This window comes from Cryphonectria parasitica (genome assembly GCF_011745365.1).
Source record: "Cryphonectria parasitica EP155 unplaced genomic scaffold M406scaffold_7, whole genome shotgun sequence".
NCBI classification, from domain to species: Eukaryota; Fungi; Ascomycota; class Sordariomycetes; order Diaporthales; family Cryphonectriaceae; genus Cryphonectria; species Cryphonectria parasitica.
In genome coordinates, this window is record NW_024468915.1 from 17,806 (window position 1) to 39,120 (window position 21,315).

Sequence of the window (21,315 nt, forward strand, 5' to 3'; positions counted from 1 at the left end):
TGCTATTATTCAGAATTATATTATAAATTAATCTCTTTCTTTCTATTGCTAATTGCTTAATCTTTCTTTATAATGCTTTCGGAAACTATTCTAAGCTTTTCTTACTTAAGAAGTATATTAAGTAATTATTATTATAGCAGAATATTCAGCTAAAACTTCTATAATTAATGGAATTCAATACTTACTCTAAGGAAATGTTTTTGTTTAGCTGATTAGATTGCTATACTTGCATTATATTAAGCTATTATTCTTTGGAAATGAGTTTCTATTATTAAGGCTTTCTAAGCTAGCAATAATCTTATACAATATAGCTTGATTTATTGCAGTTGTAATAATTCTAGTTATATGTTTTTCTTATGATTGCATCTAATTCCATGAATTCAGTATGAATATTTCTATTCTATATTATATTCTGCTGAAAATCTTTGTTCTAGCTTCGGAATTAGAATTTTTTGCTAGTATTTAGCTGCAATTATTATATAGATTAGCTTTTTCTTTTCTTAAACTTTTCCATTTATTATTTATATAAATAATTATTAATGCAGATTGCTTAGTTTGAGAATATTGCAAAGTTCTCTAGCTAATTCTATTTAGAAATTTCATTCTTAATATTATTCTTAAGTTTCTTATAATAATGCTTTATAAGATTCTTATCTTTCTATAAGAATTATATTAAGAGCTATTTGAATCTAATTATATAAGCAGAAGCTGATTTAATCTACTTAAGATTTATAAGCTGCTAAGCTATAATGCATTTCTTATTGAAATTGCTAAAGATTTTCTTGAGAGCTTTCTTAAAGCTTGCAAAGAAATCGAATATATTCTTAGTATTCTGAGTATGCGCATTGGAATTGTTTTAATGCTTTAAGTAGTTGCATAGAAAAGGTTTGTATTAGATAAGAGCATTCTTTTCGAAATAAATCTCTGCAAGAATAATCTTTTCAGATTCTTTAATAAACTGGATTATATAATATAAGAAGTATGCTCTGCAGTAAATAAGAAATTTATATAGTATTTTCTGATTTTTATTATATATAGCAAGTTTATTTATCTTGTATATTTTTCTAGCATTATTAGTAATTATAAAAGTAAACTGTATCTGCTGAGCTTGTTAAGCTTATTAAGCTAGCTAGGCTTGCTGATTAGCAATGGTGGCGCTCTGAGCTTATTGCTAATTATACAGATTCTGAATATGCTGGATAAGCTAATATATCTGATTAATTAGTTTCTTCTGAGTAGAAGCATGCAAGGATGAGAGGGATTCTTAAGAAGCTATTATATTCCGTATTGCTTAAGAGGATAATACTGAACTATTCTTAAATAAGAGTTATTAAAATGTAATAAGTATTGCAGTATTCCAAAGATTTCAAAGTATACAAAGAGATTTATACTAATAAGAGCGATATCAAGTATAAGCTTTAAATACAGAAATATAACTAAGATAATAATACAAGTATTCACTGCTTTTGGAACTATTAGAGTAGGAGAGTAATCTGATACTTAGATTAATAACTAAAGAGCTATATACTGAATCCATCTAACAGTAATGAATGTATTCTTATATATCCAGCTTTTCAGTTCTGACTATCCTAACTATGTTCCGATTTCTTATAGTTATTCTCTGAATATGTTGACTATATCCATAGCTAACATAGTTGCGCTAGTAACTCTAATCCTGGATTATGTAATCACTGTTAGTTATCCGACGTTGAGTCGTGACTCCTGGTTCCTTGTTTGGTGAGTTCCTTCCGCGACCTGCATGTTGAATGAGTTATAACAATATATAATAAATGAATACTTAGATTAATAACTGAAGAGCTATATTCTGGTAGCTTATCTAGTAGTAATGAATGTATTCTTATATATTCAGCTCTTTAGTATGAAATAGCCTAACTATGTTATGATTCTTTATAGTTGTTCTTTGAATATGTTGACTATGTTCATAGTTAACATAGTTGCGCTAGTAACTCTAATCCTGGGTTGTGTAATCCTTGGTGGTTGTCCGATGCTGGGTTGTAACACCTGGTTTCTTGTTAGTAGGGCTTGTTTTTTGTGACCTGCATGTTGAATGGGTTATAACAATATAATAAATAAATACTTAGATTAACAACTAAAGAGCTATATTCTAGTGATCTATCTAGTGATAATGAATATGTTCTTCTTATATATTCAGCTCTTCAGTGTGGATCGTAGAAGTTGATAAGCGACTATTGCAGTCCCTAGCCTGAATCGTAAGAACTGACAAGCAACTGTTGCAATCCCTTCCTGATTGGTTCTTTCTTCCTGACCCTAACTCTTGATTACCTAATCCTGGTTAGGCGTGGTCGTGCCTTGAACTGTAACCGCTGGTTCTTTGTTGGCGGGGCCTGTCCTGTGACCTGCATGCTGGATGGGTCATAACATCAGCCAATATTCGAACTCTCTGTTCGAATATTCCTTCCAACCGTACATATAGCTGCTACGCCTAGATCACGGGTCGTAACAAAACTGCTTTTTTTTTTAGTGGATTTAGGTACTATTTGGATCTGTCTGCTGATGGTATTTTCTCTGTCGTACCCGATTGATTCCACAGAGCTAGGAGACATGTGATGCGCTTCATGCTGCCTCCTATGAGGCAAGAGTGAGCCCTAGTCGACTTTCTCTATGACTGTCCACGTTCCGCTTGAGGTCTCGACGCGGTCATTCTTTTCGTATGTCTTCCCTAAGCTACAGACGAGATCTCGCAATGTCGGTGTGGAGTGGGTGCCCCAGCGTAATTGCCTCTCCCACTTGGAGTCGGAGCTGTTCCATATCCATCTCTCAGCAGTGAAGATGTGACCCCTACGAATAACGCCCTGCGCATACTGTCCAAGACAGACAAAGAGGCCACGCGTCTCGTTGGCATCGTCGTGTGCGCGCAATACGATGCACTTGGCCAAGCCCGGCACGGGCTGTGGCTGTTCGTCACGCCACAGCTCCTCGTACTCTGTGTCATACCCTGTGGCAGGATTTACCATATGGCCTGTCTCTAAAGTCAAGCCAGATGGCTGTTCAAACATGTCGCCCTCATCGACGACCTCTTCTGGGCTCGTAGTGCGGCTGTCGACCCAGTGGCGGAACGTGGAGTGGGAGACATGGGTGCCGTTTTCGCGGGTGAGCTGGCTGGTTGAGGACGTGCCCCCAAAGGCCCAGTCCAGCTGATTGTCCGTGAGGTCGGAAAGGACCACATGTCTCGCGTCTGTAGGGACTGGTAGAGCTGTCTTCAGGACCCTGATATCCACAAACCAGCGGCTAGGTGATGTGAGGACCAAGGTCGACGTGGGCTCGGAGGGATCATCTGTGCCCCACTTGATATGGTCGCGGACAGAGATGGTGCCCATTTCTGTTTGGTAGATGTTGCTGTGACTCTGGGAGGTTAGAGCGATGGTGTTACCAAGAGAAAGGGAGTGCTTGTGGTGGTCGTGGTGGTTGTTTCTAGGGCCAGGGGGGGAGGAGGGCGTTCAGAAGACGATAGAGAGCTTCATGCTTAGCGACGGGGGTGGATTTGTCTCGTGAACCTCAGGTTTGATTCAGCTTTAGGGTTAGGGCTTAGATAACAAGAACGGCCCATGGTCAGGTCATGTACCAGGAGAAAAATAAGAACAAAAATAAAGAAAAGAGGAGATTTGGGATTGATCATTGCACCTGTGTATTCATGTACAAGGTACATACCATGGTATGAGCTCATGTTGATCTTGGACGTCGAAGCTACCTCTTACGGGTACTCATACGTCACCAGCGTCACCCCAGAAATGGAGAGAGCAGAGCACGGTACGTACTATCTAAGTACTGTACTTCAGGTGTTCCTGCACCAGCGGTCGAATGGCCTGCTCTTGGCTCCTTGCTGCCCTGCCCTCAAAATGTTGAATGAATCTGTAAAATGTTGAACATGGGGCAGTGAAGTTTCATCTATGTAAATTTCAACAAGCGGGGCGGGCGTACTAGGAAATTCAACATAAACAATGATAAGAAGACCAACAACAACAATGGTACACCATTGACTGACAAGGTAAGCACGTTACATTCTGAGCCGCCACTTCCGAAGAGAGAAGAGGAACTGATGATATTTAAGGAGCCTGAGGAAGTTACGACCTGAGGAACTTGTGGAAAGGGAAACGCACTCAAGTGGCCCCAGTCTCGACCTCGTCGTGAAACAAGATTCTCTGTTTGACTGCTTTGTCTCCAGCCTGTTGTCGCGACGATGCTGAACCGCACCACCCACGAGCTCATCTTCATCCGCATCTGTGTCATCTTTCTCAGCTGCGCTCCTCTGTTCTACATCGTCTTCCTGCCGCTGCCGCTGGCTGCCCTCGCCCTATCGCTGGAGCTGGCCTACTACCTGTTCATCCTCCGACGCTTCAAGACCCGCCTCGCAGGACAGGCAGACCACCCCCCAGACACCCGCCAGGAGAGGGAGGCTCTCTTCCAGCGATGCCTCCAGAACATCCCCGACCCAGAGAGATATCTGAGCCTATGGGCCCACGGCGCCGATCCTGCCGAGATCAAGAGGGAAAATCTTCGCGAGTTCTTCCTGTGGGCGTTCTTCGACCGTCAGCATGACTGCCCTGACGACGCGGACATCCAGGACGAGCTGGAGGGCTACATCACTGGGACAGAGGCCCTACTCGGCCGTACGCTCGCCCCTGGCAGGGGTTCCGCTAGATCTCTGCGGCTGACCTTCGACGACATCCCCACCCGGTATCGCTGCCTCCTCTGGTACCTCATCGTTGCCCTTGTGGACTCGGCCACCCACCTCCGCATGTTGCGCCGCGGTTTTCACTTCTACGCTGCCCCTGCGCCTCATGCCAGTGTCTTTCACGTCTTTCCCCCTCGCCCGCTGGTATCGATGAGATGGCCCGACAGGCGCTTCTCGGCCGGCGAGCTCAACTACTGGTATCGACCCGCTGCAACCACGGCCACCACTGGCGGATCTACCACTCGACCCGTCGTCTTCCTCCACGGCATCGGGATCGGCTTGTACCCCTATGTGCCCTTTCTGAACGACCTGCCACCGACGAGCCCCGTACTGGCCGTGGAAATACTGCCCATCTCTATGCGCCTGACCAAGACCAACATCCTGGCCAGGCCAGACTTCGTCCGACAGCTCAAGGCCATCCTGCACCAACACGGGATCGACTGCTTCGTCCTGATCTCACACTCGTATGGTAGCATCCTCACGACGCACGTCTTGCGTGATTCCGAGCTAGGCCCGCAGGTTGAGGGTGTCGTTCTGGTCGACCCGGTGAGCCTGCTGCTCCACCTACCGGATGTGGCATACAACTTCACGAGGAGGATGCCCACGTTCGCCAACGAGTGGCAGCTGTGGTACATGGCAAGCATGGACCCAGGCATCGCCCTGGTCCTGGGGAGGCATTTCTTCTGGAGGGAGAACATCATCTGGAAGGACGAGCTGGTCAGCAGAGGGCCTTTAGGGCAGAGGAGGGCGGCTGTGTGCCTGGCATCACGGGACCTCATCGTTGACACGCTGACCGTGGGCCGGTACCTAGTGCTAAAGGACGGGCTCACGGAGCATGCCCGGCGCCAAGACCCCGCGGGCGACGAGGAGTTGGCTGTGGCTCTTGGGAGCGGTACCGCCAATACCACCACAGCGTCCGGCGTGGAGCTGCTCTGGTTCGACTTGGATCACGCACAGGTGTTCGATAAACGCCAAGACTACGGTCGCATCCTGGATGTCGTGCGGAGGTTCTGTGCCTAAAACTATATCCTAGAGCTGCTAGACTTGCATGTATGTCTTTGCGTGTACCCTTGTAAGATTCCCCCTTGCGGCTCCTCCTCTCGTCTTTTTTTTTTTTTGCTTCTCTACAGGACCACGCACATCATTGCCATGGAATCACCATCGTCTTAGTACTCGCTGCTCCGTAGCCTGTGCTGGACACAAGAATGAGATCCCAAAGGGCGACCCCAACCGCATCTCTAGACGTACTGTCTATAAAAGTCAACAAACTTACTGAACGCCACTGGCTTGAGTATTGAAATTGTTGTGTGTAGAAGAGACTTCACATTTGAGCGACGGGTGGATATGACATCAACGCCGTTGAGAAATTATGAGTCTACGGGCTCGCCTTCTCCAGCTTGACGGCAAATGCACTCCTCGCCCTGATCCGTGGTCCGAAAAAGATCAATACCCAGGGCACAAAGGTCAGCCCCAGCGCGATACCACCGAGAAGGCCACCCGCCCTTGCGATGCCCAAATTCTCGAACAGCGGCAGGGTTACCAGCGGGAAGATGCCGCCTAGCACATTGCGGCAGCATGACTGCGCGGCCAGAGCTGAAGATGCATAGATGTGGTAGACGTCGGCGAAATAGTTGAAGGTGGCCAGATAGATGCTGTAGATCCCCATTGTCGCAAGACAGATGGCGATCGTGGGCGCGATCCAGTGGATGCTCGCCGTGGAGGTGAAACCGAAGAGAAACAGCCCGACCGGTAGCAAGACGGCCGTAATGCAGGTGAAGTAGAGCCGGGACTCGGGAGACTCGACGGGAAAGTGACGGCGGAGCGTCGCGTAGAGCCACCCAGATCGACGAACCCCCTGCTCTTGTCGGCTGTTGTTCTCCTCGTCGGAGGGCGATGCGTCATTGGACCAGTCTTCATCTTGGTCGCCATCATTGTCGTGTCGTCGCCTCCACTCGGGATGTTTGAGCAACTCGTCCTGCCAGATGCCGATAATAGTCGCCAGGACAGACCCGACCATCATGGCCCCGAAGACGTAGCCTGCTCTCTCGATATCCCATCCATACACGGTCTCGAAAACGTACGGGATAGACGCAAAGGTTAGGTACAGGACGGCCCAGGCAAAGGACACCCAGAGCGAAAATGAGAAGACCACGGGCTCGGTCACGAGGAGGTGAAAAGGGCGGTAGACAGAGATGGAGATCATCTTGCCCAGGGACGAGCGCTCCTCATCCGACTTGACCCGCCACCGGAGGCGAACGAGCTGCACACGCGTGGTCGCGCCCAAGACGGAGCGCGGCGAGGAGGCTGGGCCCATCTTCTCCTTCCTCTCGTCATCATCATCTCGCCTCTCATCTTCCAGCCCCGTCATTGTGTCATACCCATCGCTCGAGCTGCCCCCGGCCTCGGGCGCCTCATCAGCAGCGAGAGTGGGGTCCTTCAACCAGACGCCGTAATAGCCAGCCTGCTCTCTCTGCTCGTACCACTTGTTCAGCGCCTTGGCCCTCCGGCTCAACACCACACTGCCCCTGCTCTCCTTGAAAAAAACAGCGATCAGCGCCATCAGGACGCCGCCCATGATGACCTGGTGCCAGAACACCCACTTCCACTTGTCACCGTCGTCTCCAAATCGGTGGGTCATGACGGCAGTCACCAGCGGGCCCACGCCTGTGCCTACCAGAACCGAGCCGCTGAACAGGGCCATGGGTGTGTTTCTTCCCTCCTTTTCCCACAGGTCGGCGATGATGCCGCCTATCATGGTGCTGAAGACGCTCCCGCCGACACCGGTCAAGAAACGTGCCACCAGCATGCCGCCCAAGTTCGGGGCCAAGCCGCACACGAGTTGGAACACGACATATAAAACACCGGACACGGCGAACACCGGATACCGGCCGTTGATCTCGCTAAAGGGCGCGAGGATCATGGGTGCCAGGGCGAACCCCATACAGAAGGTGGTAATACCGGTCGCGACGGCGGTACGAGAGACACGAAAATTAGCCTCCATGAGTGGTTCTGGGGGCGAGTACGACCCGGCAGTGTATGCGGTCAGCAGCGTGGCTAAGCAGCACAGCAGGAGGTGGTATGCCTTGCGGTGGGCAGACCAGAGGATCGGATTTGTATAGGGGCGAAGGTCCAGCTCGGCAGGACATATCGATGCTGCTGCTGCTGCTTCTGTCCTCGTCGAGGAGGCGAGGATGGTTGTGTTTGGAGACGGTAGCGGTGTTTCAAAGGTCAGATACCGATATGTGATGGGCGACTCGGCACCACAACTAGGTCGAGGGCTGCCATCCTCGCTGGATGGCATCTTCCTCTGGTCGACGCTGGGCATGTCCTCGTGCATCTGCATCGCCTCAGGTGTTTGCCCGGTTGTCAGGTCCATCACCAACTCACCTTTTCGGCGTGGTGTATCTTGTTGTCCTTGTTCACCGCTTCGACTGTCTGAACTGTTGATGAGCGCACGAGATATTACCATGGTGAGCCGTGGAAAATAAATAAGTCCTGGTCACCAGAGGGTCACCCAACAACTTCTGTTCACACAAAGAGGGAGAGACAGAGTGTGTGCGTGTGTGCGTATCCGGTGGTAAGTATACCGGTTATTTTCGCGGATCCCGAACTGTTCTCTCAAAGAAAAGGCTAGAGAAAAGCAAGGACGAAGGGGGGAAGAATTTTTTGTCCCCCATTCCTTTCCTTCTTCTCGAGAAGCCAAGGGACAAAAACAAGAGAGGTAAGAGGAGGACGAGGAGGGACGAGGAGAGGGCGGTGGTGCCCCGGGTAGAAGGTGGAAATAACGACCAGGAGTGATCCACCCCCATGTCAAATCTGTGCGTGCATGACACTACATCCGTCTGGTTGCGGTCTTTCCCGCATCGCGGCCATTCTATCCGTTTGGGGGCAAGAAAGAATAGGAAGGGGGCTAACGAGAGGAGAGGGGGGGAGAGATATGGACACCCAAGAAAGAGCTGTGATGCCTCTTCAGCCCCCCATTCGTCTGGTCTCTCTCCTTGTTCGTTCTCACCTCTTGGGGGACCAACATCCATCTTGTGTGTCTTAGTCTCACCAAGGTAGCATCGGCAAGACGGCAGAAGAGAACTCTGCACTGTCTTCACCAGGGGAGTGGATGCATGAGGAGACCAAAGAGGAGAGACGACGATGAGAGTTGCGTTTGGTTGGCGAGGTGCTGTAGTGAGCCATCTGCCACCCCCCCCCCCCCTGTTGAGCTGTGTGTGGAGGGTCTGGGCGATTCAGGTCAGCGGGAATAAATGGAAATACTTGCTGATCAACCTTGTTGTCTTCTTTTCTACAGGCACACAGGCTTCGCTGGGGGAAGCACCCTGGGCCGCGACCCATGCAGCGCACGGCAGAGTAGTGGAGTGCTCCACTCGTTCACTCACTGCTGCATGCAATATGGTACTTCGGACAAGAGCTGAAGGATACATAGCGAGTATATCCGAGGAGGATCCTAGCGTACCGCGGCGGCATTCTATCTCGTTGCTCTGCAAGTTCATTTTTCAACCACAACTTGCAAGAAAAAAAGTACGCTGACATAGACTGTCATAATATCGTAGTCTATATATAATGATACATAGGATAACAAGTTGATAAAAGGCTTCTACCATAGTAAAAGATACGTCAGAAGGAAGGGGGGGGGGGCGATTATCATACGTACTAGTACATACTATTGTGGTATGTACTTGGCACTGCTATTAACCGACTGCAACCACCCCACCCCTTCTCTACCCGAGGCATACACCCACTACTGTTAATTATCCTTGGTCTTTTCTCTGTCGTATTTGCTGCTGCTGCTGACTGCTGCTACTGCTGCTGCACCATTCTAGGCGGACCCTTCAATCTCTGTAGTGCGTCTTGTCGAGCCGTAGAGACAGACGCTTTCAGTACGATCAGCGTCTGCTGAGACGGACGCTGATCTATTGGCGACGTGTCTGGCTTCCTGCCTTTCCATGCCTAGACTTTGTGTGGTGGTGGTGGGTGCGCTGTTGTTGCTCGATGGCATCCAGACACCGCCCCCGACCAGCTCTGCAAACTTGCCCCTGCGAGACATCAGCTCGTCGTATCCGCCTTGCTCGGCCACAAATCCCTGGTCCATAACCACGATGCGCTCCGCCATCTTCATCATCTCCCTGCTGTGTGTCACGACCACAACGGCCATTTTGTCCTGGCCGGCGGTGGTGGCGGCGGCGGCAGCGGCGGCGACCCTGTTGTGCGAGTCCTCAAGCAGGCTTCTAATGGCGAGCCTGACTCCCTCTGCCCCGTCTGCGTCGAGCGCGCTCGTGGGCTCGTCCAGGACCAGCAGCTTGGGACTGCGCACCAGGGCCCTCGCGATGCTGACACGCTGCGCCTGGCCTCCAGACAAACCCACGCCGCCCTCCCCTACGATAGTCGAGTACCCATCGGGCAGGGAGACGATAAAGCCATGGATGCACGCCAGCTTCGCAGCCGCGACGACCGCGGCCGCGTCGCGGTACGGTGAGTCTGGGTGGAGACCGTAGACAATGTTCTCGTGGAGCGTGGTGGGGAACAGGAAGGGGTGCTGAGGCACAGACGCTATCTGGCTGCGCAGGGCCGGCGTCGAGAGGTCGCCGGCCGCGGTGTGCGCGAAGCTCAGAGGCGCATGGGGCCCAGAAGAGCAGAGTGGATCGTACAGCCGCAGGAGCAGGTTGGCGATGGTGCTCTTGCCGCAGCCCGATGCCCCGACGATCGCCACAGACTCGCCTTGATCGATTCGTAGATTGACATTGCGGAGCACCTTCCGACCATCGCCTTCTTCTCCTCCTCCTCCTGCTGGACTGCCCTTGGCAGCAGCTGGATAGGCAAATTGCAGGTCCCTCATCACGATGGGAAAAGGTGTGGGAACCCTCTTCTCACCGCGCTCCTCGTGGCTGTTGCTGTAATGGAGGGATGCGTAGTACAGCACCTGGATCGCCGTGGCTTTTGCCTGCGACAGCTGTGGAATGTTGTTCATCATGGCTGTCGCGGATCCCATGCTGTAGAGGAGGAGGTTGATGACCTGCATGATATCCGTCACGGAGATGGTGGCACTGGGTGCTGTCAGGAGTGTCGCGGCGTACCACAGCACAAGAGCCGTCATCCACCAGGACATGCTCTGGTTCACGCCATAGAACACGCCCGTCAGCACACCTCGCTTGATGCCGGTCTGCAGAGCATACTCGGTAGAGCTGGCATGCCTGCGGCTGAAGTAGCCCTCCAGGGTCAACGCCCTGACAACGCGGATGTTTAGAAAGGTCTCCATGGCGACCGAGCCGGCTGCGTCCGATGCGACGTTTGTCTTGGCCTCCCACTTGGTCGACACCGCAGCATTGGACCTGGTGGCAGCGTACACGGCTGGAGCCGAGGCCAAGGCGACAAGTGTCAGTTTCCAGGACGTGACCAAGGCCCAGACCACAGCGGTGAACATCATGGCGGCGACGATGAGTAGGATGGGCACGAAGCGTCCGACGAGGTTCCGCATCTCCTCGGCGTTCCTGTCCAGCACCTCGACGACCTGTGACGGCGAGTGCTTGGCCTTGTTGAAGAACGCCTTGGGCTGCGACAAGATCTTCTTTAGAGCTTCGACGCGCAGAGATGTCACCCATGACTGTGCCACGCACTGCATGAGATAGTGAGCCGTAAAGAGCGAGACGCCGTCCACAGCGGCGATGATGGTGAGACGGATGGCCCATACCTGACCTCGTGCCGACATCTGCCATGTGGGTGCCCAGAACACGGCGACCAGCTGCGAGAAGACGTACGAGAAGGCAGGGTTGCATGCTGCCGCGACCAGACAGGCCAAAAGGCCTACAATCGTACGTAGGCGGTCGGATCTGCTGAGGAGAGGCCATACGGTGCTTAATATATTGAACAAGGAAACGTTCTTGTGTGGGCCCTCTGGCTTGGCAGCCTTCTTTTCGGTCATGAACTCAACGACTGAACTGTCCGCGAGACCTTTCCTCTCTCCCCCCTCCGAAGACGATGTAAGCTGGCCAGACCTTGACCGTGAAACAATATGGGGCCGGTAAGCTCTACTAGTCTCGCCTCTCTCCTTGACCATGTCCAGACTTGATCTCCTTGCATGGCGTACGGGACTGCTACTTTGCCTGGGTGGCCTGCTGGCTCGATCAGAGCTCACGAGAACACTCCGGCTTCGCTCAGCCTGAAAAGTACCCAACGATGCAGCATCCCAGGTGTCTTGGGCACGTAGCAGGGTGGACCGATAGGAGCCAGCACCAAGTGCCATGCTGAAGATGCCGCTACTTCTAGCTGAGACTGTACCTGTCTGCTGCAAAAGAATTTGAGAGAGGCGAGATTTTGCAACAGGTGGGCCCTCGATAGGAGATTCGCTATCATCACCTGACCACGACGACAACGACGACGACGACGATGACGATGACAACCGGCTCAGCACCGTGGCTGTGGATTCGCCCGTCTCTTCGCCCTGGGTCAGAGCTACCAGGGAAGCGAACATGCCCTCGTCATCCTTTTCGAGATGTTTCCGGAAGCCTTCCTGTACCAGGTAGCTCTGATCCATGACATAGACATAGTCCTCATCCTGAATCTGGGTGACGTCGTGCGTGATGACAATGGTGGTCTTACCGGCGCGCCAGATCCTGATGGCTTCGAGGATCAGGACCTTGCTGATGGGGTCAAGACCGCTGGTGACCTCGTCGAGGATCAACACAGGTGGATCTCGCAGTCTTGCTCGGGCGAGAGCAAGTCGTTGTTTCTGGCCGCCACTGAGGTTGTGGCCTCCCATGCCGACGTTGGTGTCGAGTCCCTCTGGGAGGCCTGCAAGTGTGGACTGGAGCATGGCCATATCACATGCTGCCTGGACCTCTTCTCTCGTGACGCGCGAGGGGTCGAGGCCTCCAAAGGCCACGTTCATGAAGACGCTGTCGTTGAACAGGATGCTAGACTGTTGGATTAACGTGATGTTGCTCCGAACCCATGCATCTGCGAGCGTCGCAACTGGGTGCCCGTCGATCAAGATGCTGCCGGTGCGAGGCTCGTAAAACTTGAGGATCAAGTTGCTGAGCGTACTCTTGCCCGAACCACTTCTGCCGACGAGAAAGGTCATCTCGCCTGCTGCAAAGAAGAACGACGCGGGGTGGAGGACAACCTTGTCCGGGTTCGAGGGGTATGCAAAGCTCACGTTATTGAGCTCGACATCACCGGTACACGTTGCAGGATGGTTTGACCCTGACGCCTTGGCCGTGACGCCGCTCTTTTGTACGCGGCTCGCAGCCATATCCAGAACGACTTGTCGGAGGCTGTGGCCAGCTGTGATCCCCTTGGCCAGGACAAGCCACTGCGGGCCAAATCCCTCGATAGCCTGAAAGGCTGTCAAGGCCGCATAGAACGTGGTCATGGCGTCCCCGGCCGTGGTCGACCCCTTGCTCACCTGCCACACGGCGAACCAGAAACCGACGACAAACAGATTGACCATCCACATTTTGACGTAGCCCATCTGCATCGAGTGCCTGCGTGCTTGCTGTAGGAAATATCTGCTGGCCTTCCTGCTGGTCTGCATGTACTGCCACACCTCGTTATCAAACCCGTTGTACACCTTGACCAGATCAATTGCCGTGACCATCGCGGTGACAAGCTTGGAGCCCTGGGCAAGCTCTCGCTTCTGCGCCTGGATAGCAGTCTCTAGACCCCGGCTAATGAGCCCCAGGGCCACCACAGACACCGGAATGGTGGCCAACAAGACGAGTGTGAGGTCCCAGCTGTAGTAGAATGCAATGGTCATACATCCGATGGCGACAAAGAAGTCGGTGACGAGGAACCCGAGCACCTGCGAGGCTGCGATCTGAAGCTCACGTGTTTGCCTGGGGTTATCCAACCTCAGCAAGAAAGAGAGATATGGAGAAGGGGCTAGAGGGGAGAGTAGATGGCACTGGGGTGGAAACATTACTTACACATGCATGGCCGACAGCGCACTGCTCACGCCCTCCTCCTGGCTGTCGAACCAGGCCATCTCCTTGTTCAGCAGGTTGGAAAAGATCTTGTCTCTGGCCTGCCTCGCTATCAACTCCCCAAAGATCACCCAGGCAGCCATGAAGGCAGAGTTAAAGATCCAGACGGCTGCACCCATAGCCGTGAGTATGATGCACCAGAATGTAACACCTGTCATGGCTGACTCTTTGCTTATGGTCCCGGCGCCGAGAGGTGTGAGGATGTCCATGACCCTGCCCAGAAAGATAGCATATGAGGTTTTGGCTGCCGCGGCGAAGGCGGCTGCAATAATGGCCATGATGAGAGGGCCAAGGTGGCGACGCTCAGTGAAGGCGAAAAGATCCCGCCACGTTGATTTTGAGTTGTCCACCACCTGCGTCTCTGGCTTGCTCTCATGGCTATAAAAATCATGCTCATGTCGGGATGTTGAGTAGCCTTGTCCATCCTCGACACTCTTGTTCGAGGGAAACGACTCCATCATGATGCTGACCCCCTTCCGTCTTGTTGTCCGCTTTTAGTGCTCGCCTAGTTCTCTGCTTAGGATGGAATGGCTTAGTGAATTGAATGGACTAGGCGAAGAGACGATAGTAGAACGAATGCTAATGTTATGTGACTGAGAATGACGGCGGCAAACAAGATCAATCACAATACGATGGTGCACAACTGAAAAGCGAGAGAAGGCTGTCTCACCATCGAGCGTCGAGAGAATCCGTTGTGAGAACAGGTAGAATTTCAAACTTTGGATGCTATATAAGCACGAGCGGGAACAGCAGACCTCTGAATGTGAGTAGAATTGCGGCTAGTTGGTGTCGTGACCCTTTGTCCTGGTTAGATATTTGATATTGTTCTCGACCTTGTACTTCAAGTACAATACCAAGGCCCGCAGCAGGATAACAGGTGCACATGCGCCACCACAGGATGTCCCCGCACGGAAATACTTTCTGGAACGATCGTTTTGGCTCGGAATTGAAATACTGGAGCGTGAACCGCCTTCACTGAAGGATCACCAACCATGATTTTCTCAGCGCAAATCGTAGGATAGCCTTCTTATTGTCGCCCTCAATTCGCCGCCAAGGCACGTCTTGGACAACATAAGCATCCTAGAATTGAGCTAGATCATTTTTGTCGCATCTTATTCTCATCGCTATGTTGGTTCAACGTCGTCCCTTTTTGATTGTGGGCTCAAGCCAATGTTGATTGGGTATCTAGAGGGGTGAAGTTTGCGATGATATTTGTGGCGTGTCTCGTCAGACGGGTATCTCCTACTTCTTTCCAGCCGCCTCGGCCTGTGCCTTTTCGTAGATCCAGTCATTCAGGCCCTTGCGGTTCCGTGCTATCTCGACGGCGTAAAATTGCATCCGAGGTACTGCACGACACGTCAGTGGCTTTAGATCGAACCCTGGACAGAGATGGACAACTGCCCTCATAGTATGCTATGCACGCAGGGGCTGTTGCAGAACTCACCAAATATTGTGCCGTGCTCAGTGTACTCCTCTTTAGGATCCTTGCGCAGGATGGTGCCGAAGCTGTAGTCATCGACCTTGTTCTCGTAGGCCATCATGAAATCCCGCCAGCGCTTTTTCCCCTCGGGGCTCTTCATCTTGTCTTCATTTAGGGGCTCGGCGGGATCGAATTCGGGAAAATCTTTGAGGAGGTGCTCGTAGATATCATTGTCTATCTTGGTCAGGCGTAGGGTGCTGGCCTTGACCTTCTCGAGGATGGCCCAGTACGTCTCGAGATGTTGGACAGCTGCGATCTTGGGCGTCAGTACAAGGATTTCGAGGTATGTCGGATCTCGGTGTTCAGCGCACCTTTGACGGCAAATTGTTTCTCGATCTGGCAGCTTCCTAGTCAGTTCCATGGTGTCTTTGAGAAGGGCAGAATTGGGCACCTGATTTGGGCCTCATGAGAGATGATGGCTCACCTCTTCAAAGTTATCAGTGGCGTCTCCCTGAAAGTTAGCAGGCACACGTTGTGTGCCGGCCATGGAGGCTTGGATCAGATCGTCAGACATCTTGCTTATGGTGGTCTGGGCGAGGGTGTTCATGCGTGGTCTCGCCAGGAGGAAAAACGGGTGTGGATGTTGGAGGTTTAACGGCAATTACTGCAGGAATACAAAGTTTGGAGGGGCAACTTTACAGCCTTGTTGGAAAATTGCGGGGCACTGCAGCAGCATTGGCATGTCATCATGGGCCAGGGGCTTATGAGCTTAAAAGAGCCCAGGACAGGGGTTCCAGGGTTTCAGGGCTCTAGGGTTCTGCTACAACGTAGTGACCCCTGAGTGATATTACCTAAGAAGTGACTACTTACTTAAAGTACTTACCCAAAGATGCCTTCTGCTGTACAGCACCAAACCATGACATGGGGCAACTCCTACATCTCTCTCTCTGTCTCTTTCCATTCTGAAGGTTTAACCAGCTATTCAGCAACTTGAGCTCATAGTTGAATATGTTGCCTCGCCATTCCGTGCCAGCGTCTGGCGCACTTTGCATGGTGTCCAGTGCATTTATTTATCTGCAGCCAACTTCAAGCTAAGGTGCTCAACAACTTGTTCTGATTCTCCTAACTGACTGAGAATGGTGATTGGGCGCCAGGTATTCTAGAATTTTTCTTCGCAGACAGATATCCAATACGAGAAGCAAATCTGCTGATTGCGCATCTTCCCTTTTGCTCCATGTCTGGGCTTGTGGAGCATGTTTGTATATCGAGATGCAAGTATTGAGCAGCAAGGCATGCTCTCAATCGATACCTCTCTTACTACACCAACTCAGTGCAATGACCAGAAGTGGGTTTCAGGCAAAGTCACTTCGTCAAGAAGAAAAGGTTCAGAAAGAAGAACCAGGGGATATATTGAGAGCTGAAAAACATATTCTCACCTCTGGTCCATCTATTTCTCAGAAAGTTCTGCAACACCTGGGCAAATTGAGAGGTCAAACAGAAGCTGCAAGAGAAGATCTTCGGCAGCCGTGGCAACAAGAAGTCCAGGCAGTGATTTGAATGGAGCATAAGATGGAGCAGGGAGAGAGGGATGCCATGGTGGAGAGAGGCGAGGCTGTCTCAACAGACCATGGTGCACAGAAGGTCCCAGTTGCAGGAAGAAAAGCCTGGGCATAGAGAAAGAGAGAGAGAGAGAGAGAGAAAGAAAGAAAATATGTGTTTTTCATCCTATCTCACAGCATCGCCCACAAGAAAGGGACATGGTGTGGGGTCAATTCAGAACGCGTCTTGTGAAAGCAGATCAACTTCAACACCAGTTCTTTGACCGCAGGTCATGCTCTGCAGGGAGTTTCTCGGGACCCAAACGGATTGTTCAGCTTCTTTCACAACCCTTCTTCCACATCACAACATTGCCAACATTGCACCACCTTCTCTTCACAATGGTCTTCCATGACCATCAAAAGGCAACTTGATTAAAAGGCGTTGTGCCATGACATACCTGCAAACGCGTCTCAATGGAAAGGAATGGTCTGCCACAGGTCTCCAAGGCCTCCAAGATCGCTAAGGCATTCAAGTTCATAGGTAAGCCAAACTGTGATAACCTGCCTTCAATCCGATTGTATTCCCAACCAATCAATCAAACGATCAATCAACTCAAGACAGCTCACATGTCCTTAGCAACACCGAAGGGCTCGTTGCAATCACACCACCACAGCGACCAAGACAGTCTACATGGAGATGACAGCCACCAGGATAATATCCATGAGGAAGAATTGGCCTTAGTTGACTATCACAACTTTGTTTATGGTACCAATAGTCTCAAGAGCAAGGAAAACCTCAGCTGTGGCTCCACCACCCAGTCCTCTATGTCGACTTCTCCCTATGGCAGTGCTGCTGATACCATATTAGATGGTCCAGAAACGCATGAGGCTGCTATCAAGTCCAAGTCAAGCAAGCAAACTGGAACCCCAGAAGGTCAAAATGGCAAACACGTGGCTTTGGACTTGAAGGAAGCTCACCCTGTCCTGCCTCACAAAGGCTCCCTCAGGGCTCTGTAAGTTTGTCACTGGCAAATTCTTCAGCGATGACCATCCTTTTGATTCTCGTCTCCCCCCCCCTCCCCCCAACGGTGTTCTGCTCCCAGCCTTCTCATCTCGCCGCCATGCTGCCACACTGCCGCATCCTCTTCAAGCTCAAGTTGCTGACTTGGGTGACATCATTGCAGGAGATCCAAGCAGTCCCAGTTCTTCCGCGAGAAAGGCCACCATCGTCTGGCTGAGCTATTCGAGAAGTCTGGAACCCAAAAGGCAACGTTCAGTCATCAATCACCTGCGGCTGAAGAAATGCCCACAACATCTATCTCGACGCCATTGCCAACATCGGCTCTGGCTGCGACCCCGAGTCTTGTCACTTCAAGCCTATCGGGCACGTCTGTGCTCTCTGGCCGTTCAACTTCCCAATCAAGTCTGGCGAACACTGTGCAAAGTACAGATGTTATCATGGCTCATGAGCCACTTTCCTGTCCGGTCTCACCGCAACAGCAGCCACCTCCTGACAGGCCTCTGCCGTATACAGCCTCCGATGCCTCGGTCCCGTCATCGACGATCACACAATTTCCTCAGACAAGGAGCATGATAAAGTGTGATATAATTGACAATGAGACCGAAATGGATGAGACCGATGGCTCCTCTACGGCCTCCCTGCATAAGGCCTCCCCAGAGGCTATCACTCCTGACAAACAGCGCTTACCAAGCATGATTTCACAGGAAAATAGCATGGACGTGATGGAGGGCAGGCGTGGCTCCAAGTCTGTCAAGTCAATCAAGGCCAAGCGTCGATCACTGCGCAACAAGGTCTCTACTCTGTTTGGCGAGCAGCCTGCTGCTTCTCAGGCCTCTGATTACAGCAATGCGTCAACGTCCATCTTGACCTACCGTCCCATATCTCTCAAATCACACGAGTCGGAGGCCATCTCCTTTTCTGACATGTTTGACAATATCTGCAGTGCCTCTCGCACTTCAGGCGCTTCTTCTTCTTCTCACTCGGCACTGCCTTCCATGTCGTCCATGCCGCGAAGGACGACGAGTGCTGAAACATGTGTTGATGGCTCGCGCAACTCAGCCGACGCGTCTCTCATCCCAGCGCGCTCTTCGACGACTGTTTCATCTCATGGGATTGCTGATCGTCGGTCTAACGGCGTCTCTCAGAATTCTATGACTGATCCCAGCGATATCAGACGAGCATCCGCATCTACAGAGCCTGGTGCGCGAGCCGTCGGCCGCTCCTCATACCAGTGTAGTGGAAGGGGGACGCACTCTACCCAACAGCAGTCGCGGGAGGACGCAGCTAACCGTCTAGCTTCTCGACTAGGTGTCACAGACCAGGCCTCTCGAGAGGCCATATTGACAGCCTTGACCATTATTCCTGTACCTCCTCTTGCTGATCACCCAGCCCTTCGAGGCGAGGGTGCTGCTCTGCAGGCTCGATCGGGCGTGCCCAATAACGTCCATGTTCCTTCGTCGGCTGAGGATCCCGTGACCCTCAACGTCCGCCGCCAGCGACCTACACAGGTCGCAGTCGCCACTCGGCGCGCGTCTCGTTGGACTACGGTATCTACTGATCTTCAAAGGGGGTACACATCGCAAAATCCAGTGACGGTCCCCGATGCGACCCAGGCCAAGATTGCCGAGGGCGACGTAGATCCGGAACCTGCCTTCGACCGCACCGTCGACCTGGTCTGGTATCGCTACGCCAAACAGACGAGAGAGCATGTTCATACGGGGACTGTTCCATTTCTTCCCGACATCTTCCAGTACGTCCGCACGGCCTTTTTGGTCCAGCACTCTCGTGGACGGCAGACAACCAGATTCGATGGTCTGAAGCGGTTCCGGTACTTTGACCTGCCTGCCAGGATCCGCTTCAAGATTATGGAGATGCTTCTCGAGGACCATCTCCCTGGCAAGCCAGTTCTGCTCAATGCCAAGTCCCAAGCATCGCCCGCATGGCCTCAGGACTCGTTCGCCTCGCTCTGGGATGTCCTGGGACTCCTTCAGAACTACATCTGGGCCTGTCCTCATCTACGAGCAGACGTCATGGCCGCTGTGTTCATAACGCAGCCCTTTCACGTCATCTTCAGCCCCTATGTGAAGGCCTTGACGCAGCCACTGCCGACCAAGTGGCTGTTTGAGTATGCTTCGTTCCTGCAGGATGTCCGTGTCGAGCTGGACATGACCAAACTCGGGTTTGGTCTCGAGTGGGAGGCCACGGGCCTAGGCCTCCAGCTTTCGTCCATCAGGCACCTCGTGCAGCACTTTGTGGCAAAGATGCGCACGCGCTGTCCAAGGCGCAATCCCATCGGCTTCCTCACCATCCATTGCCGTCGTTATTTCGGCTACCGCCAGGGCAAATACCCTTTGACTGGTGACAAACAGCTGGGATGGGAGCCTGCCAGCCTCCCACCATCGGCAAACAACCCGCACTCGGGTCATCGTCGTCACCATGAATTCGCACCAAACCGCGTGCCTTTTGTGGAAGAGGGACACATGGCCGTGGCCGACCCGTTTGTGCAGCTTGCTGGCCGTGTCTGGTCAGTTCGCATGGTCGGTCTGAGCGAGAACTGGGTTCGCGACAACCATTACAAGTTCTGGCTCCAGGCCGAGTACGATGCCCTCCCGGCCATGAACAAGAAGAGTCACATTGATCGATACACGCCCTCGCGCCATGCCTATGCTGCCCCTGGCTATGCAGTGTACATGGATTATGGCCTTCGAAGCGGCATTCACAGGTTTCCCCCGCTGCCCGACAGCAAGCAGATGGTCTGCACCGAGTACGACATGCAGAATGATGTATTTGTCGAGATCGGATCTGGTAATGTGTTGACCGTGTTTGAGAATGGGGTCGAGGTCATTACCCGTGCCAGCCATCCGCCGGTTCCCAGGGTTGACCTCCCAATTCCCGGCGGTCCTCCCGTTCCGCTGAGTTCCTTTTATGATTCCTTCAATATGTGCCCGTCCAGGATTCCCGGTCCTGCGAGTGGTCCCATTAGCCCAACTATGAAGGCCATGAGGAACGATACTCCTAGTAAGGCACTCAAGCTGTTGGGCCTGCGGTGTGTGAGCGATGGCGCCTCAGCGGCTCACCACACTGGTTCCTCACAGAGTGGAGCGAGTGAGGACGAGGACCCTGTGACGCCCACGAGGCACCAGGTCTCACGCGCATTGGGTCGTGCTCCTCCCCAGACCCAAGGCTCTCGCCTTGTCACTGCCGACAGTGACCGGGTGGGAGAGTCGGCGTCTGCGAAGAGCCAGTCGAGTGCTCCAGACACTGCAAGCTGCCGGAAGCTGTCGACCAAGGAGTCCTTCCTCAGCCTGATAGGCAGCGGCCGCCGCAAGCCCACAGTATGAAGGGCTCTTTGGGCAAACCATTTGGCTGTATTTGTAAGAGGGGATTGATCAAGGCAATACAATGAGAGAATGACTTGTCGGACACGAGACCGAAGAGAGCACAGGATGCACTGAGCGATGGCAACGATGCAGACGGATGAGCATATCAAAAGAACTTTTTTCCTAGCAGAAGTCTCTGCTTTTTCCCTTCAGGAACAGGTTAGGGAGACAGAAAGTGGAGATAAAAGTAAAGGCTAAGCATCACATATGCATCTTGACTTGTACTCGTCGCATGTGTTACCAAGTACTTGAATA

The 21,315-nt window shown here is 52.1% G+C and overlaps 6 protein-coding genes across 6 annotated transcripts; 2 read left to right on the forward strand and 4 right to left on the reverse strand.

The window, feature by feature from the left end:
• Positions 1 to 2,489: 2,489 nt before the first annotated feature.
• M406DRAFT_357325 (uncharacterized protein) lies at positions 2,490 to 3,465 on the reverse strand. Its single transcript, XM_040923649.1, has one exon. The coding sequence runs from the start codon at positions 3,357 to 3,359 to the stop codon at positions 2,628 to 2,630; it is 732 nt and encodes a 243-aa protein (XP_040773044.1). The 5' UTR covers positions 3,360 to 3,465; the 3' UTR covers positions 2,490 to 2,627.
• Positions 3,466 to 4,219: 754 nt separating this feature from the next.
• Positions 4,220 to 5,734, forward strand: M406DRAFT_263975 (uncharacterized protein; the record flags this gene model as incomplete). The annotated part of the gene is made up of 2 exons (XM_040917626.1): positions 4,220 to 5,524; positions 5,582 to 5,734. 2 exons carry the CDS (start codon positions 4,220 to 4,222, stop codon positions 5,732 to 5,734), a joined length of 1,458 nt encoding a protein of 485 aa, XP_040773045.1.
• Positions 5,735 to 6,089: 355 nt separating this feature from the next.
• M406DRAFT_264767 (MFS general substrate transporter) lies at positions 6,090 to 8,015 on the reverse strand (the record flags this gene model as incomplete). The annotated part of the gene is made up of 2 exons (XM_040917690.1): positions 6,090 to 7,038; positions 7,093 to 8,015. The coding sequence occupies 2 exons, from the start codon at positions 8,013 to 8,015 to the stop codon at positions 6,090 to 6,092; spliced, it is 1,872 nt and encodes a 623-aa protein (XP_040773046.1).
• A 1,527-nt stretch (positions 8,016 to 9,542) lies between these two features.
• M406DRAFT_96416 (uncharacterized protein) lies at positions 9,543 to 14,159 on the reverse strand (the record flags this gene model as incomplete). The annotated part of the gene is made up of 3 exons (XM_040926326.1): positions 9,543 to 11,748; positions 12,118 to 13,554; positions 13,645 to 14,159. 3 exons carry the CDS (start codon positions 14,157 to 14,159, stop codon positions 9,543 to 9,545), a joined length of 4,158 nt encoding a protein of 1,385 aa, XP_040773047.1.
• Positions 14,160 to 14,943: 784 nt separating this feature from the next.
• M406DRAFT_53381 (uncharacterized protein) lies at positions 14,944 to 15,668 on the reverse strand (the record flags this gene model as incomplete). The annotated part of the gene is made up of 4 exons (XM_040924520.1): positions 14,944 to 15,047; positions 15,146 to 15,430; positions 15,493 to 15,517; positions 15,606 to 15,668. 4 exons carry the CDS (start codon positions 15,666 to 15,668, stop codon positions 14,944 to 14,946), a joined length of 477 nt encoding a protein of 158 aa, XP_040773048.1.
• Positions 15,669 to 17,133: 1,465 nt separating this feature from the next.
• On the forward strand, positions 17,134 to 21,021 carry M406DRAFT_332474 (uncharacterized protein; the record flags this gene model as incomplete). The annotated part of the gene is made up of 3 exons (XM_040920745.1): positions 17,134 to 17,200; positions 17,297 to 17,672; positions 17,844 to 21,021. 3 exons carry the CDS (start codon positions 17,134 to 17,136, stop codon positions 21,019 to 21,021), a joined length of 3,621 nt encoding a protein of 1,206 aa, XP_040773049.1.
• Positions 21,022 to 21,315: the final 294 nt, after the last annotated feature.